The 21663-nt window shown below is 43.3% G+C and overlaps 1 protein-coding gene across 7 annotated transcripts in view; it reads left to right on the top strand.

Annotated features, from left to right (window-relative positions):
* The window catches only part of LOC148027458 (cilia- and flagella-associated protein 44-like), a 223066-nt gene that overhangs the window by 184944 nt on the left and 16459 nt on the right, over positions 1-21663 (top strand). For 6 of the 7 annotated variants that reach the window (XM_087689155.1, XM_087689153.1, XM_087689156.1 and 3 more), the window contains 5 exons: positions 1904-1954; positions 2103-2291; positions 2387-2563; positions 5164-5253; positions 5385-5462. In XM_087689155.1, the coding sequence (XP_087545281.1) occupies positions 1904-1954; positions 2103-2291; positions 2387-2563; positions 5164-5253; positions 5385-5462 (585 nt within the window). The remainder of the gene's footprint in view (positions 1-1903; positions 1955-2102; positions 2292-2386; positions 2564-5163; positions 5254-5384; positions 5463-21663) is intronic. The other variant, XM_087689154.1, reaches the window with a different exon arrangement.

Raw genomic sequence — 21663 nt, 5'->3', positions numbered from 1 at the left:
TGGTAGACAGCTGGAGAGGCACAATCGACAAGGCTGCCTGAAATGGTGATAGTAAGGGCAATTCATCTTTGCTGCAGCTGATTTGGGTGTAGCCTGCAGCCTTCAAAAAGAAGGGTATCTACTTTTGGATGATAAGCCTAGGTTGGCAATGAAGTTGTTTTGTATAGGCATCTGCCGCTGGTTGGATGTGTGGGATGTTGGTAAGATGAATTGGAAGCCTTGGGAGGCAGTCAGAGAGCAACTCACGTTACGGGCAAAGAACTAAAGTGGCTGCAGGGAGAATTTCAAATAAAAAAGTAGCCATGGTCTACATCCTTGTTGGCAACTAGAGGTAATCCTTTGTCCTTCTAGTCATCCCATGAAAAGGTGAAACTTGCCAAAGTGAAGAAGAGGGTATGTTTTCAGCTTCCAAGTCTGAAGTTTACAAGGGTCAAAGAGAATTGGGATAAGCATTTCCCCTTTTACTCCTTGAAGGTTTGGAAGAGGCCTTGCAAGTATGTTTGGGAGGCACGCCTTCTAATAGGCTCAATATCTTGCTTTAGAGGACTTTATTTCAGGAATTACCCACTAAAAACAAGGTGAGGAAGCTCAGAAATATCTATCCTCTTACATTTTCTGTGAGAGAAGGAAGAGATGTGTTTCATTTGTTTTGGGGCTGCTCCTTGGTCAGGAAGATATGGCACAGTTTTTTGAAGGTGATGTTCAAAGCTAGGTCTGATAGCACTACAAGATGCAAACAAGCTCTACTAGGTGATAGAGGTGGCATGACTGGAATCACGGAAACTATGGGTAATAATTAGAGGTGTAGCTATTAAAAGAGTTTGGACTATCAGGAATTTCGGAGATCATGGCGGAGCTGGATTTAGGAAAGAGGATAATGATAATGCCTTCAAAGGTTGTTTTAGGGATGTTAAGGTTTTGTTGAGAGCTTTGAGGGGCATATTCCAGTTTCAAAAACAATATCTGTCTGCTTTTTTTTTAAAGTATACTTGTGTACATATGCATAAGCAAACACATGAAAAAACCTATGAGACAGACCCTTGTGGCATGAAACCACAAACAACGAACAATGTACTACTACAATGACAAAGAGACTTGGATCTTTTTTTGAACTGCTCTGCTTTAATATTTCGGTCCACACTTTATTAACAGAATGCTGTTTAAAGGCACCTGAACAACAAAAAGCCACTAAACAATAAAAATGGTCTTCGGGTATGGAAAATAGTAAACATAGGGATAGGCATCTCTCAGGCTGGCATCTTTATAGATTGTCTTGTACAAGGGCTATAAAAAGATCCGATGTGGCAGTCTGTAATGTCATGTATCCCATGTGGCAACAAGGGCCATCCCTTTTCCTCCTCGTACTTCTTAATCACCCTGCAATCTCTCCCATATAGCTAATCAGACATCATGAGTTGTGCTCTTCTTTCAAGAGAATGCTGGTCATATTACTTCAAGTTGAAAATTGACGTGGAGAGAATGTTCCATTTTTGCATTCTATAAGATCCTTACAGGTACAAGATTGGTAGTCTTTTTATTGGTAAATTGACAACAGACCATAAGTAGTCTTTAAACTTTGCCAGCCAATGTGGACTTGAATCTGCCAGCAACTGCCTTGTAAACAGTGGATGCAGTTTCATACATCTTCAAAGTATATGCAAACATAAGATGATTTAAATGGCTAATAAATAACATCTAATTGTTGGAGAAGTTTTGTCAGTCACGTGATGTTATGTTTAACCTATATTTACTGCCTGAAATAGAACTTTCAGTCTAATTGGAAGCTTTCATTTAGTCCATCAAATGTTTCGACCTTTTATTGCACTTACATTTCCTCTCTTATCTAAAACCAAAAGCATGTTTAATAGTACTGTTTTCTGAGACATTTGAAAGTATGTTACAGGACATTGATGACTTTTGTAATAGAGTGAAAACCTTGGAGGAAATGCAGAAGGTACATCATTCAACCCTAAAGAGCATGTCTAACAGTGGACAGCTCTGTCATATCCATTGAAGTCTTTTTCTTTCACAGTTTGTCGTAGGGTTTATTTGTTTATTAGCAATTTACCTTTTGTTTGTTTACATTTTACCTTTTTATACAGAAGAAAAAAGACATAGACTTTGGAGGCATGGATTCCAAGACAAAAAGTGATAAGGATCCCCATTCCAAAGCTACTATAAAGAGACCATCTTTATATGATGCTGACCAGTCAAGAAAGCGAGATTTTGACAAGACACAGAAGGGAACTTTAGCTGGACAAATTAAGGCTTTCCCATTGTCCAATTTAGAGGCAAGTTAAACAAAGAAACAGCATGCTAGCTAGTAGCAACTTTACATCTCTCAAGTTTTCTTTGTTAAATTTACCTTCTTTTCTTTTGGTTGCAGCAAGAGGAGCAAGATGGAATACAGATTAAGCTCAAGTTTGAAAAGGCCAAACTACTTGAAAAAATAGAGCGTATGATTAGTACCTTTGACATAGCACTGCAAGAACTAAAGCACAAAAGGTTCCAACTTGAAATCAATATCAAGAGGTCTGACTCAAAAATGATCACTTTGTACCAGGTATCCAAATTCCAGTCTGTATAATTATCTGTCAATGCAAGAATCTATTATGCATAAATTACACAATGAAACATCACTTCTAATTTGGAAGGAGGGAATCCAGTCTCTAGATTTGAAAATTTGTCTGGATGATTATTTTGGATGGATTTATGTTTTTGTCACTCAATCTCATATCCATCACTTTTGTCAACACTACTATCTTGTCCTTAATAAACAAAACAGACCTTTATACTATACCTTTTTCAGTCTTCTCGTGAAGACAAAAGTATCCATGCTCTTCACATGAAACTCCACATAAATGGACTGTACCTTAACAGAGACCAGAGATCCTCAAGGGTATAGAGCATGATTTCCTGGCTTAAAGGTTTTTCCAAAAAGTGCCCCAAAAAAACCGAAGATAGATGTTCCCTGTAGACGAAGAAATCCAAAAAAAGTCTTGGAGACAGATGTGCCTGTAGATCTGTGGCACATACTCTTCCTGACTCAGATGACATGTGGAAAATAGTGAGAGTACATATTATTGGGGCACCAGTAAAGCTGTGCGAGCTCTAGATAAGATAAAAACTGAATAGGGGTTGAATCACTCATTCACAAGACCCTCAGGCACACAAATAGAACAAAGTTTTTCCCAAATAATACATTTGTCTCGTGTCTTCAATTGATGTATTGTAACCTAATGTTTCTTGCCAATATTTTCACCAAGCTTGAAATCAATTCCCCGATCTTTGATGGTTCAATTCATAAAAGATCAAAGAAAGTAGCTGCTTGAATCTATGTGATTACCATGTGTTGAAAATTTGGGCACTCAAGAATTAATGTTGTTCGACCTCTGCCTTCTTATTTTTTCCAAGAAAAGAAATTTCTATTAATAACACCTCGGCAATATTGTGAGACATTAGCCATATCTTGTATTCATCCAAGTATCATATCCAACCTATGAGAGCTTATGTATGTTTGTGAGATTAGTCCTACTAGATTCTTTTATATACTCGCCACTTTGTAGAACAGGCAGTAGGAGTGTACATAATTCTTTTCCCAAGAAAAGAAAATTCTATTAATAACAGCTTGGATAAAAACCTAAGGTCAAAAACTAAGTACAAAATGTCCTACATAGGACCACTGAAGTACATTATAAGTATAATGGCTGAGTGAAACCAATCTGGTGGGTTGTAATGCCAAACAGTGTGAGATGCTGAATGAAAGAAGGTCTTGGAATCCTATTTTTGCATAAAATCATCTCTCCTCCTCATCCTCTTGGGGTCACTCTGAAGTCTCTCCCATCTGCCCAGATCTTGGAGAGACAGCCCAAGCAGATAATGCTTCCACTTACAAAGAGCATGTATGGCAACCAACAACTTGTTCTCATAAACATGCAGTTGCTTTTCTGTACCCTGCAAAACTCTAGTCTCATAGGCCAATACTCGCACCAACATTAGGAATGCACAAATATTGTTCTTCTGCAAAGCACAAAGTTTCTAAAACAAAAGCACAAGCAAACAAAAAGGAGTTGAATTAGGCTGAATTAGCCCCCTTCTAACAACTTATTCATGTGACTCAAAATCTCTTCCTGTTGGGCTGCACTAACTCTAAATGATGCCCTGTTTGGTGTAGTACTTGGCACCAGGTCATTGGCATGATTCACAAGCCTTTCTGGTGGAAGTTCCTTTGGCAAAGGCTGTGGAAAAAAAAAACCTTAAACTGACTAATGAAATCTGTCCTCTCTTTTTCCAGACAAGATAAATCAGCATTAGGACCATCGCTAATATTTTTTGCAAAATACATGTAGAAAGTTGTTTTTCCATTGAATTGGAAGTTTCCCAGTGATTGGAGTGTCAGTCTCTAATGACCAGGACATGCCAAACCAACCTCACACAACAGCTCCATCTCTTTTGCACAGATTCCCAAACTATCTACTAACTCTGGAGAAATAAAATTTGCACAAGTACATGGATTGAAGAACATCAAAGCTACCTCATGAGTTAGAGAGCATGCAGAGGAGGTGAGATGTGTTCCTAGTAACTTGGGAGTCACGAGTCACTTGGGAATCATGCAGTTTTTCCCACACCTTTCCTTTCCTAGCAACATACTAGTCCAGATAGGATCTATGTTGATCCCATTGTATAGGACCTTCTCCCTTGAGAGTAGTCATCACAGAGATTGTCATGTCCCTCTCTGTTCCGTTTTCGTTCTTGGATTCTGTATATGTATTTTTTACCTGCAGTTGTCTTTAGATAATTGTGTTCTTGAAGGGGAAAAAAAATAAAGGAGCTAACGTTTCATTTCACATATGGCTAGAGAGGCCTACATCTAGCACCTTAGACCAGTTGTGGCATCATTCATCAAGGCAGTAACTGCAAGGGTGCCACCAAAATGAGGTAAAAGGAAAACATGAATATTATGTGTGTAAATTATTGCAGGCTGTCAAGAAGTAAAACAGTCAAATAATGTTAGTACTGTTTATTGTTTGAGAATGTAAGTTTGGCATCTGCTGATTAGTTCTGAAACGAAGGGATATTCTTGACAAACTAGAGGATGTAGAACCTGGAAAACTATTCATGACTAAAGTCTTGATGGTATTTCCTGCTCTTTGAAACTTTCAGGAGCTAAGGTTATTGAAAAGTATGCAACCAAAAGAAGAGGCTATTGAGTCTCGTCACTTTGCAAAACTATTGGAGTTGTCAGAACTCTCTGTACGTGTAATATCTGTATTATCAGTGGCTTCAATTTATCAAATGTTATGTTAATTTACTTAATGTTGCATTCATATTCTCCAGACTCAAGTGTTATTATATATGTTTGTATTGTTTGGTTTGACTTTTAGGGAAAGGTTCTGGAGCAAGATAAACTTCTTGAGCAGAAAAAACAAGAGGTTCATGCCCTCAATGAAAAGAAGAAACAGGTAGTTTGGGTTACTTGTACAGCATAAACTACTTTTATGAGATGGTTGTCTCCATTACCTTGCAAGCTAGATCACTCAAGAAACTGAAAAGTAGTTTTCTTTACATATCTTTTGGATGGCTTCATCTGCAGCATGTGCTATTTCCTACATCGTCTACAAGACAATTTACATACAATGAGAAAAGCATGCTTTGGTAACACTGTTGGCTAGCCATCAAAAGTTTGTTTGTCAGGATGCTTCAGTGTATAGCATTTGTGATTTGAATTATTCTTTTTTTTTCGTAAAAGGTAATTGTATTAATTACAAAACAAGGTACAAGTTTACATAATTACATGATTACAAAATACACGAGGGCCCTAGGCCAACGTGTGTAAAATCCCAGTACTAATCCACGAAAAAGGTTACACAAATCATGGCAAAGACCCAGAGGCAATTGCCATATGCTAGGGAAGCAAGTCCTCCCGAGGGAGCAAGTCCGAGTGCCGAATGAGATCTATCTGCCAATGCAAGAGACCTTTAAGCCGAGCAATGTGTCTCGGTACATTAGAGGCCGAATCAAAGAGAAAGGCATTCCGCGTGGTCCAAATGTGCCAGCATCCCCAGTATCTGAAAAAGTGGAATAAGATCTTCATATGTAACTGTGGCGGTGTGGGTAGTTTGGGCGCACAAAGACCCAATCGAAAGGAGTTAGTGAGGACCCCACCACTGCGCGCCAAACTTGTGACAAGAGTGACCAGATATTCTTGGCGAGCGGGCAAGAAAGAAATCGATGTCGGGCCGATTCCACAGTAGTGATACAGAAGAAACAATTGCCATTCGAGATTCTACGCTTGGAAAGGGCCGAGGCAAGAGGAAGACCACCAATCATTACCCGCCAAAGAAAGACCTTGCATTTGAAAGGTGTCTTATTCAACCAGCCCTCCATCACAGTTGCCTTCCACCATGACTGCGATTTCCGCAATCCCCATACAGTATTAGCTTTCACACCCAGCCATTGATGATCTTGAATGAGAAGATGATACACCTGATTAGCAGAGGCCTTGTCTAGACTCAACCGGCCTGTAAGGTCCCAGTCCTGCCAAGGACGATCCACAGCCAGGGCAGGAAAGGGTTGCCTACCCTGAAGCACCGACAAAAGTTGTTCCCATAAATCACGGTATCCGCGCGGGATCCTGAAAAGTCTCCTAGCAGTACGAAACGATGCAAGCACATTGCGAGTGGCAAGGGTAGCATCCGCAACCGAAGTCACACCCAAACGGGCCATGCGGTTAAATCTCAGTCTGAGCTGATGTTTGTCTTCCCATGAAAGTAATCTCGAGACTGCCAACAATTCCAGTTGAAAGGAGTTAGTATGCAAGCGGTCCCGCACTGGATGCCAACGGGCCTTTTGGAGCACCACTTTCCAAGAGCCGACCAAGTGCAGTAATAGAGAGGAAGAGGGACTGGAAAATCGAGAGTCTGCATTAAGGACATGCCACCAGGAGCCCCGAAGTCGTGTATTACCATGGCGTAGCCCGCTGTCCTCAAGAAAATAACGGGCTATACTGGTCCACGGGTGATGATCCACACACATGGCGCGAAAAAGAGACCAACGAAGAGCCAGCATATGAGTTTCAGCATCCAAAATAGCTCCACCACCCATGCGTTTAGGGGTACATGTATGTGACCATGAAATCCACGAAATACCTGCTTGCAATGAATCCTTCTTCCATAACATGAAACGAATGGGGCGAGTGAGAGCCTTCAAAGTAGTAGGAGTCCACGGCAGCAATGGCAAGAAATATGTTAGCATTGGCAGCATAATTGTCTAAGCCACTTTGAGGCGGACATGGAATGGCCACGCTTGCGACTTCCAATACATAAACTTTGCTGCCAGTTTTTGTGAAATCCACTCCAGTAGTTCCTTTGGCCGAACATCCACCCCCAATGGGTATCCAAGATGCCTTACAATGGAGCCACGGGAAACAACCTGGCCCTGCCAGCCTAATGACTGTAAATCAGGCTCCGTGCAACTGAGTATGGTTGATTTAAAGGCATTGATGCGAAGACTAGAAGCATGACCAAAGAGCGTCCAAACATCTAATGCCTTTCGAATGTTGTCCCTGTCCGCCCGCAAAATCATAAAGCTATCATCAGCCAGAGATTGGCTAATGAAGTGTTGTCCCAAAGGAAGAGACAATCTGGCCAGCTGAGCAAAAGCCGCCATTGAGGATAACATTGAAAGGACCGGGTGAGTCGCCAGGGCAAAGAAGAGAGGACTCAAAGGGCAACCCTGTCTGACCGAGCATGCAAGGACAAATGGCTCTGTAACCCCACCATTGAGCATAACTCTTGAAGAAGTCGCAGCACTAATGGTGTAGATCAATCGGAACATCCGAGTACCAAAACCCATAGCAGACATGAGTTCTGCAATGAAAGACCATTCTAAATAGTCAAAAGCCTTTTCCAAATCCAATTGAATCAATACCACTTCCTGTGACTGGAGTGCCTCGCATAGTCAATAGCCATTTTCACATTTAAGATATTATGCAGAATGTTGTGGTCCTTAATGAAACCATATTGGAGAGGATGCACAATAGCTAGAAGGTGCTTGTGAAGCCGATTCGCGAGCACTTTGGAGAAGATTTTATACATCAAACCCATCAAAGAAATTGGTCTCCAGTGTTGCAGCATTGACGGCGAAGGGACCTTTGAAAGCAATTTGATAAGGCCTTCTTTCCATGAGGAAGGCATGACCCCTGTTTCCCAAACGCCAATGGCTTCACCAGCTGGGTGGCCGAGCTCTCAAAGAATTCATTGGTGAGACCATCCCAACCAGGACTTTTATCCTTAGGCAGGTGTAACAAAACATCCATAACCTCCTCCTCGCAAATGTCTGCCTCCAAAGTAGCTTGCATATCAAGTGGAACCTGCTGGCGGACCAGATCATATAAGACCGAGTGTACATGCGCAACCTGGCTAGAAGGCGACGGAAAAGAACCAAGAAGATCCATAAAATAATTTCTGCACATATTGACAATGGTCTGCGGATCAGTGACCATGCGACCTTCCGAATCCTGGAGTCTAGTCATATTTTCTCGAGCAAGAGAAGCATGCAAGGCGCGAAAGAACTTATGAGACTGAGAGGCACTATCTTGCAATGTGTCAGTCAAGTTGTGCAGCTTGGCCTACTAATAAGATTTCAATTGAAATACTTGAATAAGATGAGCCAAATGCATCGCCAGTGACAGCAGAAATTCATCATCTGGGATGTCCACTAGCAGCGAACGGACCAAAGCCAATAAGTCCTCCGCTGCATGTCGACGTCGCCGACAAAGAGAGGCATGATGGATCCCATACTACCGAGCAACCCGCTGCACATTAGAGAGCAGCCGTGCAAAGGAAGCCAAGCCCTCAGAGGCGAAGTCCAATAAGAACCTCTCAATCAATTGTTGCATATAGCCCTGAAAGATTGGATACTTCAAATAAGACGAGTTGAAATGTAAAGGGAGTCTATCCAACAACTGCATAAAAGGTGCAATAGGTTGTGCAAGCATCTCAAGCTGGAGGGGGAAATGGTCCGACAATGCATATTGCTGCAAGACTTTCATTTCCAGCATCTCGGGAAGAAAATCATCCCCCTGCATGATATACATTCGGTCCAACCTCGACCAAGTAGTTGCATATTGTGCGGAATGAAAAGTAAACCCTGAAAAAGAAGGGTGGAGCCAAGACCAAAGATCTTGCTTAAGTACATGAAGAGCAAAGGCATTCCACACCCGGCTTTCCGGAGCATCCATTACCGAATGCCCTGAAGTGGACTGAGAAGAGTCAACACACATATTGAAATCTCCCATTAAAAAACCCCTTCGGCCAAGTGACATCGAGCTCTGCAAAGTCGACCAAAGATCCCGTCGGGATGCGGGATCATTCGGAGCATAGAGGACCAGCAACCATAAAATCTCTCCTTCAAATAAGACTTCGATTACCAGAAAGCGGCCCTATACATCATTTTTAATAAGAACAGGCTGGTATTTCTCATGGACAATCATAAGCACGCCCGAATAGTGCATAGCATGTGTCCCTACATAAAACAGGCGGAATCCATGACAATCCACAACTTTTCCTGCTTCACTGTGACTCTTGTGCTCAACTGCACACAAGACATCCCACTGGTTCTCATGCAAGACAGTCCACATGGCATGTTGCTTATGATGAGAGCAAATGCCTCGCACATTCCACATGGCTATCTTCATATATCTTCAAAAAAAAAGAGAATCAAGAACGAGGCACCTGTTGCCTCGATTTCACCTTTTCCGCGAGAGCGTCCAGGACACCCTCATCCAGAAAATCAGCTAACACTGCAAAAGAATTCTAGCGGCCCGCTTTAGAGGTAGATGGAATATCCACTGCCTTGGGAGTGGGGCGGGGATAGCGCCGACCCCAGGGTGTAATCACATTACCTCTAGTATCTAACGCCAGCTTAGTAGGTGGGCCCTTGGAACCGTCTGTATAGACTTTCCTTGTAGACTGATTACGGGGGGCAGAAGGAGCCATAGTACGCGCAGCATGCTGTGAAGAGAACATTTCTTTCCTGCGCATATACGTGCGCACGGAATCCTGTGAAGCATTAGGCTCAGAATCCGCCAAGCCTGTATCCAACTTTTTACATTTTTTTGGACGTGCCTCGATCCAATCAATGCTACGGGAATCCAAACCCAGGACCTGTTGTTTACCTTTATCCACAACATTAGGTGGCTGGGGGGCCTCCTGTGCTGGGGCATCAAGCACCATGTCATCCTTAGGCAGCACAACATGCGCATCATCGGAAGACGGTTGTCTTTCTAGGCATTCGGCCATAAAATGCCCCAATTTACCACATGAAAAGCAGTGTCCTGCAAAGTTGCCCCATTTCAAGCGAAAGTGCAAAGGATGCATGCCAGAGCAATTGAGGCGAAGCCACACAGGCCTTTTCTTGGTCGTGTCCCATAACATGCATAAACCGTTTCGATTCATAGCCCTTAGGCTTGGGGGAACCAGCACCGTTCCCACAACTGCCATCGCATCATTTAACAATGGCCAATAGATCGCCGGACAATTTTCCACTTCCACCCACACCGGGCATTCTCGTTGAAGCAGGCGCTGGAAGTCTGCCATAGGGCGCCATGGCACAGCATGGACCAAGCGGCGATCAAAGAATAATGGCAACTTGGACAATAGCTCAGCCTGATGTGTCTCTGATTTCAGCAGCACCTCATAAAAGCGTGGGATCCAAGGAAGATCTCTTCAACACACTCCCCTTGCAATAAATGGTGCAGCCACTGGCGAATATGGGAAAGCACTGGGATCCTGCCAATGAAGAAAAGTATAACGGCACGGTCATAAAACACTGAAAGAGACCGCAAGACTGATTTCGGGTCCACCGTGGCTTCCAGCACTTTATTAGTTCCCGAGTCAGAAAAAGTTTCATGATTATGCTAGGCATAATCGCCAAGCAGAGTATTGGCAAAGTCCAGCAAATGCTCCCAATCAATCTCCTGCGAATCCACAGGATGAGAGGCAACCTGCACATAGGAACGTTCCTGAGGGCCCATTGTCTCGTCAAAAGTATGCTTGGAGCGTTTGCCCGCAGGCGGCAGTTCAAAAACCGAAGGCATCTCTTCCGTGCACGGCACCGTATCCTCCGGCTCCTCTATATCAGAATCAAGGCCAAGGGCTGCCACTGTCCGGTCTAGAAAATCCATATCCAGGCCAGCCATACTGCTGTCCTCTCTCTCTGTCAGGGCACGCAGCCAAGGGCAACGTCGCAGGTCACAGGTCAGCCAGGTCACAGGTCAGCCGACATCACAGGTCAGCCATCCAAAGGGCAGGTCCGCAGGGCAGGTTAGCCGACCTCACAGGTTCAGCAGGGCGGGTTTAGCAGGGTGGGTCAAACAAGGGGCCAGGCGGGCGCACCGACACAAGGAATCGCAGGGCAGGTCATCGTGCAGACGCAGGGACCGGCGGACAGGGAAATCGGCACAGTCGTGCGCGCGGGGTCTCGCAGACGGGCTGATCAACGTCGGACAGGGGTCAAACAGGGCGCGAACCAGGGTGAGCGTGGGCGAACGGGCGCAAGCAGGCGCGAACTGGGTCGGACGAAGGCGGACTAAAACAGCGCGAACCAGGGCGGACTGGTCCGAACGGGCACGGACGGGTCAGGCGACTGCGGCAACGGGCCAAACAAGCGACGAAGGGACGTGCGACAAGCGCCGAAACGATGGGCGCAAAGTCAACGGGCGCAGAGACGGATTCAACGCTCGCTCCCCGCCATCGTGTTCTCTCTCTCTCTCTCTCTCTCTCTCTCTCTCTCTCTCTCTCTCTCTCTCTCTCTCTCTCTCTCTCTCTCTCTCTTTGATTTGAATTATTCTGATACTGAGTAACAGAAAATGCTCAAAGGATTTGGAAATGCCTTTTTTGTTTGAGATATATAAACTCTTCTATATGTAAAATGCCAAATCTCAATGGCCCCAGGCTGGCCACCTTTATGATAGCCAACTCATACAACAAAAGGTACATAGAGACTGGAAGAGTCACACAAGTTATGTGGAAATGTCTTTTTTGTTACGCCTTTTTTGTTTGAGATATATAAACTCTTCTATGAGTAAAATGCCAAATCTCAGTGGCCCCAGGCTGGCCAACTTTATGGTAGCCAACTCATACAACAAAAGGTACATAGAGACTGGAAAAGTCACACAAGTTATCTAGACTGCTGATGGCTCTCTCCTCATTAAAGAACAAAGGGCCCATTTTCCAAAACTGAAGGAAAAACTCTGAGTGCTCCCTCATCCTCACCTTGTCAGTACCTCTTAGGTAGCAGATGATGTCAAACCATCTTGGCTTTTTCAGTTCGTTGCTTGATCACTTTTGTTCAGCTTGCCTTTTAAGCATGCCAATAGAAGATGTTGCTTCTAATCTACCACTTCTAGTTACTCTCTCTGCCAAGGAATTAAGAATGACTGGCAGGTTCATTGAGGGTCTGTGGTGACTCTCCTCTCTAGAAGTTACTCGTGCCCAATTTTAGTCTAAGGTCATGCTACGTGCTACTTCTGCCCTAGTTTCTATCCCTTTAACCCAAAGAAGACGATCCTGATGTTGAGATATCGAGCTCCACTCGTGATATGCCAGGGTGACTGTTGTGCATTTATGTCACCGACTTGTCAGTTGCAGATGCGGTTGGTACACCGCCCATGAATAATAGCTAGATGACAGCTATCCTTATCTACTCTAGTTCGTGGCTCAATTAGTATGCCACCTTAGTTAGTTGAGTTTGGTTTTGAGACCCATATATAGGGTTCTTCTATTTCTATGTACTTGAGTTCTTTTTGGCTTACACAACTAAGAAGAGGAAAACTGTTTTCAGCCTCCACCTCTGTGTGTATTCCCCCATTGTGCAATCAAGAAAGCTACAAGTGAGACTCCTTCCTTCTCTCCCACAATCTTGACATGGTATCAAAGCCTTATTCGTGGTAAGGAGCTTAAGAAAGCAAGCCAAGTTCGCGGTGTTTTGGTAAGAGGACCAGTGTTGCTTTCATTTTTCCGTTTTGGGAGCAAGTCTCTGCAGGTAGCACAGCCGGAAAGTGCAAGAGTGCATTGTCTCAGATTTGAGGCCATTTCGGGGCATGTTTTGGAGGTGGAAGTTTTCTGCACGCACTCAGGAAAAGGCCCTATTTGATGCTGTGCGACCACTATTCTACAGGTCGGTGAAAAGTTACTACAGAAATTGCATCGTATGCTTGTGTGCAGACATTGGGAGTTACAAAATCATCCTTGTTTCCTGTTTATGCAAAATCGTCACTAGGAATTGACTGTGTGGTCAAATACCACTTTCGCCAGTTTTGCAAATTTGCCCTTGTGAGGGTGAAGCTGTGTTTTTTGCAGTGATAGAATTTTTTGCAGTGTTCTGTAATGGCGTCTGATTCTCTTTCACAGATTGTAACTGAAAAGCTTGACAAGAACAACTTCCAAGCATGGAAGTTTAGAATGACGAATTTCCTTATGGGAAAAGGATATTGAAAATTTGTTGCAGGAAATGAAGAAGAACCAGTTCTTCCTGATGTTCCCAATCAACAGCAAATGCAGGCATTTAAAGCATGGCATGAGAGAGCCAAGAAAGTTATGTACTGGCTGTCTATCAGCATTTCAGACTCTATGATTGTGCATATTCAAGATGCAAGTACGCCAAAGGAGGCATGGGATACTTTGTCAAAAATGCATAGCACAAATACGTAAGCCAGGAAAATGCAGCTCAAGCAAGAGTTGCACAATGTGCAAAGAGAAAATATGAGCATCAATGACTACCACATGAAGGTGAAGAAGATTGCAGATGCACTTGCTTCCATTGGGTCGCCAGTGGAAGATGATGATTTAGTTTCTGTGACCTTGAATGGTCTAGGAAAGGATTATGCACAGTTCCGAACATCCATTTCCGTCCGTGAAAGATTTCCTGATTTTGAGGAGTTGATTGCTCTTCTAATTTCTGAGGAGCAGAGAAATGGTTGTGCATCTTCTTCAGGAGGAACTTCAAAAGAAGCTGTCTTCTACTCAAATGCTGGAAGAGGTAGAGGCAGAGGTAGAGGAGGCTGATCTGGAGGCCGTGGTAGAAATTAGAATATGCAGTAAACTCAAGAAAACCAGTCCTATGGAGGAGGACGTGGTAACTCTAGAGGCAGGGGGAGCCAAAGAGGTCGTGGTGGATGGCAAAGAGGCCAAAATGCAAATAGCAATGTTGAATGCTACTACTGTGGTAAAATGGGTCATATGGCTAAAGACTGCTATAAAAAGCAGAATGACATCATGAATGGAAAACTGCAACAAGGGCATTATGCATCTTTTAGTAGACAGGGTGATGACAGAAATGAGCATTTGTTTATGGTGCAGCACATGACCAATTCTGTGACAAGTGCAGAAGAAAGTAACGATGTGTGGTATGTTGACTCAGGTGCATCAAACCACATGACAGGTCATGCAGAATGGATGCAGGATGCAAGGAAAATGGAAAAACCAGGATTTGTGGAGACTGGTGATGATACTGCACATCCTATTGTGCAGATTGGAAAAATTCCTTTGTCTATGCAGGATGGGAAAAAGAAATACCTGTCGGATGTATTTCATGTCCCGAATATTACCAAGAACTTGGTTTCTGTTGATCAAATGGTTGAGCAGGGCTTGCAGGTCAGATTTAATTCCCATGGATGCTTTGTTGAGGATATGAAAAATAAAGGTCGCTTGATAGCAAAAGAAAATAAGAAGGGCAGAATGTTTACATTGGATGCAGACATGCCTGAATTGAGTGTAGCAATGTTTGCACATGAGACCGGTGTAGTTGCAGATATTGATATCTGGCATAAACGCATTGGTCATGTTAATGTACGACGACTTAAATCAATGCAGGCCCAAAATATTGTTGCAGGATTGCCTAAATTCAAGATTGCAGAAATGCATAAGATATGTGAAGCCTGTCAATTTGGAAAACAAGCAAGGAAACCATTTCCTAGACATGTTCAAGAGAGTAAGAACCCATTGGAATTAATCCACTCTGATGTGTGGACTACTAAAGTTGCGTCTCTTGGAGGCTGTCATTATTTTGTCACTTTTATTGATGACTATAGCAGAAAAGTTTGGGTGTATTTCATGAAAAACAAAAGTGAAGTTTTTGGGCATTTCAAAACTCTTAAAGCTATGTTTGAAAAAGAAACAGGCCTGCAAATAAAATGCCTAAGGTCAGATGGAGGGGGAGAGTACCTCTCAAATGAGTTTGCAAGGTTCTTGTAGGAGCATGGCATAAAGCAGCAATATTCATGCAATCATACCCCACAACAAAATGGAATTGCAGAAAGGAAAAACAGGCATATTGAAGAGGTATCTCGTGCCATGCTCAATGAAAAATACTTGCCAGATTTTTACTGGGCTGAAGCAATTGCTACAGCAGTCTACATAATGAACAGGACTCCCACTGCAATAATACATGGGATGACTCCAGAGGAGAGGTATACTGGTAGGAAACCAGATATTTCTCATTTGAAGATTTTTTGTTGCATTGCCTATGTTCATGTGCCAGATGAGTTGAGATCCAAGTTGAATCCAAAAACTGAGAAGTGCATTTTTATTCGTTACTCTCTGCAGAGCAGAAAGGGTATAGATGCTATAACCCTTCTACTCGTAAGTTTACAGTGAGCAGAGATGTTGTTTTTGATGAGATGAGTAGCTGGTATAAACCAGTAAATGTGATTGATGATGTAGATGCACAAAATAGTAATGCTGCACAGAATTCACAGCAGCAGTCACAAAATATTAGTGGACCTGGAGTGTCCTCTAGCAGTGGTTCACATTCTTCGCCATGGACAGGCAGATTAAGATCAGGAGAATCTCCTCAAAACAATGCAAATAGTGGTATGCAGGTTTCACGAAAATGAAAAGAGAAGGTAGATCAGCCCATGTTTGATGTGAATGCAGGTCACTCTTATGTGGATGGTGAATCCAATGGCTCAGAACAGAGCATTGATGATGAGTTGGGTATTCCTTCTATTGTTACACCTGGAGTAAGGAAGACCATGGATGTTTTGAGAGCACCTGGGAGTGAACCTACTTTGCGCAGGTCTACCAGAGCTAGGTATCCAATGGATAGGCTGAAATATGATGGATTTACAGCCATTCACTATGCATATATGGTCAAAGTGATACAGGAACCAAAACCCACTTCTTTTGAGTAAGCCATGGGAAAAGAAAAATGGGAGAAAGCCATGGATGAAGAAATGGATGCCTTGGAAGCAAATGCTACATGGGAATTGGTACCTTTGCCTAAAGATAAGAATGCAATTGGTTGTAAGTGGGTTTATAAGGTGAAACACAATGCAGATGGTTCTGTGAATAGATACAAGGCAAGATTAGTAGTCAAGGGGTATGCACAAACATATGGCATTGATTATGAAGAAACATTCAGTCCGGTTGCAAGGATGGCAACCGTAAGAGCAGTCATTGCTATGGCTGCATCAAAGGGATGGTCTTTACATCAGATGGATGTAAAGAATGCCTTCTTGCATGGTGATTTGCAAGAAGAGGTCTATATGGAGCAGTCACCAGGTTATGTGCATGTTGTTCATCCTGAGTTTGTTTGCAGGTTGAAGAAAGCCTTGTATGGCTTGAAGCAAGCACCTAGAGCATGGTCTGACAAGATAGAACAGTATCTTGTCACTATTGGCTTTCAGATTTCCAAGGCAGATTTTTCACTTTATGTGAGAAAAACAGAGAAAGGTATTATGCTACTTGTCATTTATGTTGATGATTTGATTATGACAGGTGACAGTGATGAAGATATCCTTCATGTGAAAATGCTATTGAAGCAGAAGTTTGAGATGAAGGATTTGGGAGAGCTGCGTTATTTCTTGGGCATTGAGGTAATTAGATCACCAAGTGGGATACGGCTCTTGCAGAGGCAGTATGGATTGGACATGCTGTCCAAATATGGGAAGACAGGCTGTAAGCCTATTTCAGTTCCTTTGGAGCAGAATGTGAAGCTGAGCGCAGATGCAGGTGAGCTTCTGGAAGACCCTACTATGTACAGACGCATAGTACGAAGCTTGATTTATATGACTATTACCAGGCCAGATTTGAGCTATGCTGTTGGATTGGTAAGTCAGTTTATGCAGGCTCCAAGGAAACCACATTTGGATGCGGCTAGACGCATACTCAAATATGTGAAGTCCACATTGCAGTATGGACTATTTTATGAGACTGGGGTTCAGATACAGTTGCATGGATACACTGATGCTGATTAAACTGGTAGTATTTCTGATAGACGATCTACCAGTGGATATGTGTTCTCTTTTGGGAGTGCTGCAGTCACTTGGAGCAGCAAGAAACAGCCTAGAGTTGCCTTGTCGAGCATAGAGGCTGAGTACAGGGGTGCAGCAATGGCTGCATGTGAGGTAGCTTGGTTGCATAAGCTACTTTATGATATGCATCAGCCTACAGATGGGCCAGTTGTCATTTATTGTGACAACATGAGTAGTATACACTTGGCAAATAACCCAGTCTATCATGCTAGAACAAAGCACATTGAGGTACATTATCACTATGTGCGGGAGAGGGTTTTACTAGGTCTTATAGTTTATGTCAGCACAGAGGATCAGGTAGCTGACATATTCACGAAGGCATTGGGCGCAGAGAAGCTGCGCAAGTTCAGAGACCTGCTTGGTGTGCAGGAATTGGGATTGAGCTCGAGGGGGAGTGTTGAGATATCGAGCTCCACTCGTAATATGCCAGGGTGACCGTTGTGCATTTATGTCACCGACTTGTCAGCTGCAGATGCGGTTGGTACACCGCCCATGAATAATTGCTAGATGACAGCTATCCTTATCTACTCTAGTTCGTGGCTCAATTAGTATGCCACCTTAGTTAGTTGAGTTTGGTTTTGAGACCCATATATAGGGTTCTTCTATTTCTATGTACTTGAGTTCTTTTTGGCTTACACAACTAAGAAGAGGAAAACTGTTTTCAGCCTCCACCTCTGTGTGTATTCCCCCATTGTGCAAGCAAGAAAGCTACAAGTGAGACTCCTTCCTTCTCTCCCACAATCTTGACACCTGAGAGATGTCTTACAAATCTCTTGGAGGGTCAATCTCATATGCTCTCTCTAGTGGGGGGCATGACCACAATTTTGGGCGCTGACCTGGGGATAATCATGTGCCTACAGCCAGAGGTCTGTGGACCAGCTGCCAGCTGAAAAGGATCCCCTTCTCACCTTGAAACTATTGCAGATTGGCTGTCAGTACCTCTTTATAAAACACAAGGAAATCCCATATCTCCTCCACTGCTCCATTGTTCCTGTATCATATCCATTCTGGCAAATCATCATTCCAAACTTGGTTGAATATTGAAATGTAATGGCCAAAATATGAGGGTGGTTAGACAATGTGTTATGTCACATACTGCATGACTAGCAAACCAGGAACCTGTATCTGCAGTGGTGACTTATTATCTTACTCTTTGTGTTGAGAAACCATCACATGATATATAAGCCAAAAGCTATCTCACCAATTGTCCATCATCCATGAATGCAAATGTGGCTCACTGCCCCTTCAACTGCCATGAACATGTCAACTAGATCTCTAGCCTGGAAAAGACGTCATCCCAGCTCACTTTAAGAGGACTTAATTCTGCTAGAAACTAATAAAGGCTACTAAAAGAACATTGGGTTGTAGGTGAGGACTTCAATATGGTAGAGGACAAGTGGCGCAGTGCAGAGATCATTGGAGGAGGAGAGCAAGCTGCTTGGGAGGAGTTCATTTTCCAGATTAGAGGTCAGGATCCATGGTTCACAGGGGATTTTGGCAGATCCACAGGCTCTCTTCAGTTCTCCAGCAGAGATAGGGCAGCAAGAGCCAAGATGTCCAGGATTGACAAGTTTTATGTGGATAACTGGGCTTGTGATAGAGGTGGTCTAGTTGGCATCATTCTTGGCCCTACTCTCTCGGTCCACTCACAGGTTCAATCAGTTACTTCTCAAGAAAGTCAGAGAACCCCACTCTACTGTCAGGATTCCAAATCGCTTGTACAACAACAATGTCTTAGAGAGTCAGTCACACAGATTTCAGATGCTAGACCTTTGTTAATTGGCCGTGCAGCTAGAGACTTTGCTGATAGCCTCCACAAGATCGATATCTTCTTTAGAGAGGCGGCCATGAGGAGGGAATAGGACCTTCTAGAGAGGGAGAGGACTGCTAGAGTATCATTCATTGCAGTTCAAAGGAAGGAGAGACATTTAGGCTACAAGTGGGTAGCTAAGGGGATGTGTGTTACTAAAGTGGGGATAGATACAATGAAGGAAGCTAGATCAGAGTACAGATTCCATTCTGAAGCATCCTTTTGGACTCATGTTGGAAACAAAGTTAATAGGCCCTTCTTCTGCACTGTGGAATCCAGACACTCTAGACATGGAGTGAGGAGGCTCAAGTGAGCTGATGGATCCATAGAAGAGGTCCCCAAGAAGTTGGGCCAAGTAGCTACAAAGTATTACATAGCCTTGTTCAGATCAACAACGATACCCCTGAGATATGAGAGAGACAAAGAGATGGTATGGCAGAGCACTGGGAGGGTGGTCATGGATAGGATGAGTAGGCATCTCGTGACTACTTTCATAGAGGAGGAGCATGCGAACACTGTACTTGCCTTGCCTTTGGGAAAATGCCTAGGGATGATAACTTGGACAACATAACCTTTTTCCTGAGTTATCAGGATATCATCAGCATAGACCTTATTGCAGGCATGCCAGAGAGGCAATGTGAGGAATTGATCCATCTCATTCCCCAAGAGTAGCAAGGATAGATTGGAGATCATGTAGTGGAGACTTGGAACTTCTTATAAGATCTTGGCAAAGGCAATCAGTCTCAAATTGTCCCCTATTAGGCCTAGCTACTTGCTTGATGGAGCAATGGATGCATTGGGCATACCAAAGGAGACCCCTACACAAGTTACACGGAACCCAAGAGAGTCTCTTTGGAGAGCCCATTCCTTGATAGACGTAGTGATATGGCCTTCTTTGGATACACCACCGAGTTAGGGCCAAAGATTTAGATGAGCAAGATCAAAGCCAGCAAACACTAAGCATGGCAAAGGCAAGGCATCTCTCACCTGCTGGATTTTTGGACAAGATTAGGTGAGTTTCGAACATAGGAATATCTCTCTTCCTATGGCTGATTGCCTGTAGGAGTTTGGCTATCGGCACATGTGCATAGGGATCCCGCATCATGTGCAAGATGTGTGTGTGTGTGTGTGTGTGTGTTTTGGGGGTTGGGGGGGGGGGGGGGGGGGGGATTGCATTCATCTTTGATGCTTCTTTGGGAATTCAGAGTCATGTAGTCCACTTGAAAGGACTTCGATGATGCTTCTTTGGGAATTCAGAGTCATGTAGTCCACTTGAAAGGACTTCTTCATTATTAGCTCGACTTGATTGAGTTAACAGATATTCTCCCTAGATAGAATTTGCTCGCCTATAGCTTCTTCTGCCCTGCGCCAGTCACTCTACCTCCTTTGTTCTTTGACTGTGATGTCTCGGGTTTTATGCACGTTGGCCTAGAGACATCGTGTATCTTGTAATCATGTAATCTTGTACTTTTTTGTAATTAATAAAATTACCTTTTTCTTTTAAGAGAGAGAGGGAGAGACTTGTGGTGCTAGGTGATTTCTTTGAAAATGGTGTGTTGGAGACTTTACTAGCAAAGGCACAGGCCCACATGGCAATTTCTTGATCCCTTGTGTTTGTCTAGTCCTAGGGTGCCTCTTGCACTCTCGTCTTTTCTGTTACTGAATCCATTGTATCTGGTTCATACATGATGCCTAATGCCTGCACTTTGTAATCTTGTTATCTTGTACTTTTTTCCATAACTAATATAGTTACCCATAACGGGAAAAAAAAAGAGGGAGAGACTCAAAGGCACCATTTATGAGATTATGAGAGGTGTGGAGGAGAGCCCTTAAGATGGTCTTGCAATACACAATCGGAACTATGTTAGCAACATGGAGGGCAGTACCTTGCATCATGGACAAATGCCCAACATAATCATGCCATCAACCTCCAGGATGTCTCTGCCACAGAGACTCTCTCTAGGATCTGAATAAACATTATTCATATTATCGGCAAAAGATGGGAGACTGGACAACTCCGAGAGGGATAAGGAGAAATGCTTCCATGCAGACATGCGACTCTAGTACCTTCTCTCATTAAGTGCCTCGTGGTGATTCAGTAATCACCAAATTGGTTGTTCACTTAACTATTGTATTTATGATGCACTTAACAGTCCTTCGGAGGGCTTTTTGTACTTACTATTTACCTCAGACGTTTCTCCAATGTGCCATTAATAGACTCTGCTTGTCTTGGGGGGAAAAGAAAGACTACATTTCAAATTGGCTTTCACTACAAATGAGTGAGAATCTGGTAAAATGGAAGCCCCTGTGGATGGGATGGCCTGACAGTTGATATTGTCCATTAATGGGATACGTGTCAAGAAACCTCGCTATGGGTCATAAATTGGAGGCTCTTCACATGCATGCTACAAACTCGTTGCAAATGCTGGTGTATAGATTGGAAAGGTTCAAAATTAACAGGTTAAATTCGTGGTAATATGGTTCTAATCTGAGAAAACACACAACTGATGATGTTGTTAATGCTGTGGTCCAGTTAAAA

The sequence above is a fragment of the Lygodium microphyllum genome, chromosome 12 (genome assembly GCF_053477565.2).
Source record: "Lygodium microphyllum isolate KBCC chromosome 12, Lygodium_microphyllum_v1.1.10, whole genome shotgun sequence".
Classification (NCBI taxonomy): Eukaryota; Viridiplantae; Streptophyta; class Polypodiopsida; order Schizaeales; family Lygodiaceae; genus Lygodium; species Lygodium microphyllum.
This window is presented reverse-complemented; position numbering and strand designations above follow the sequence as displayed.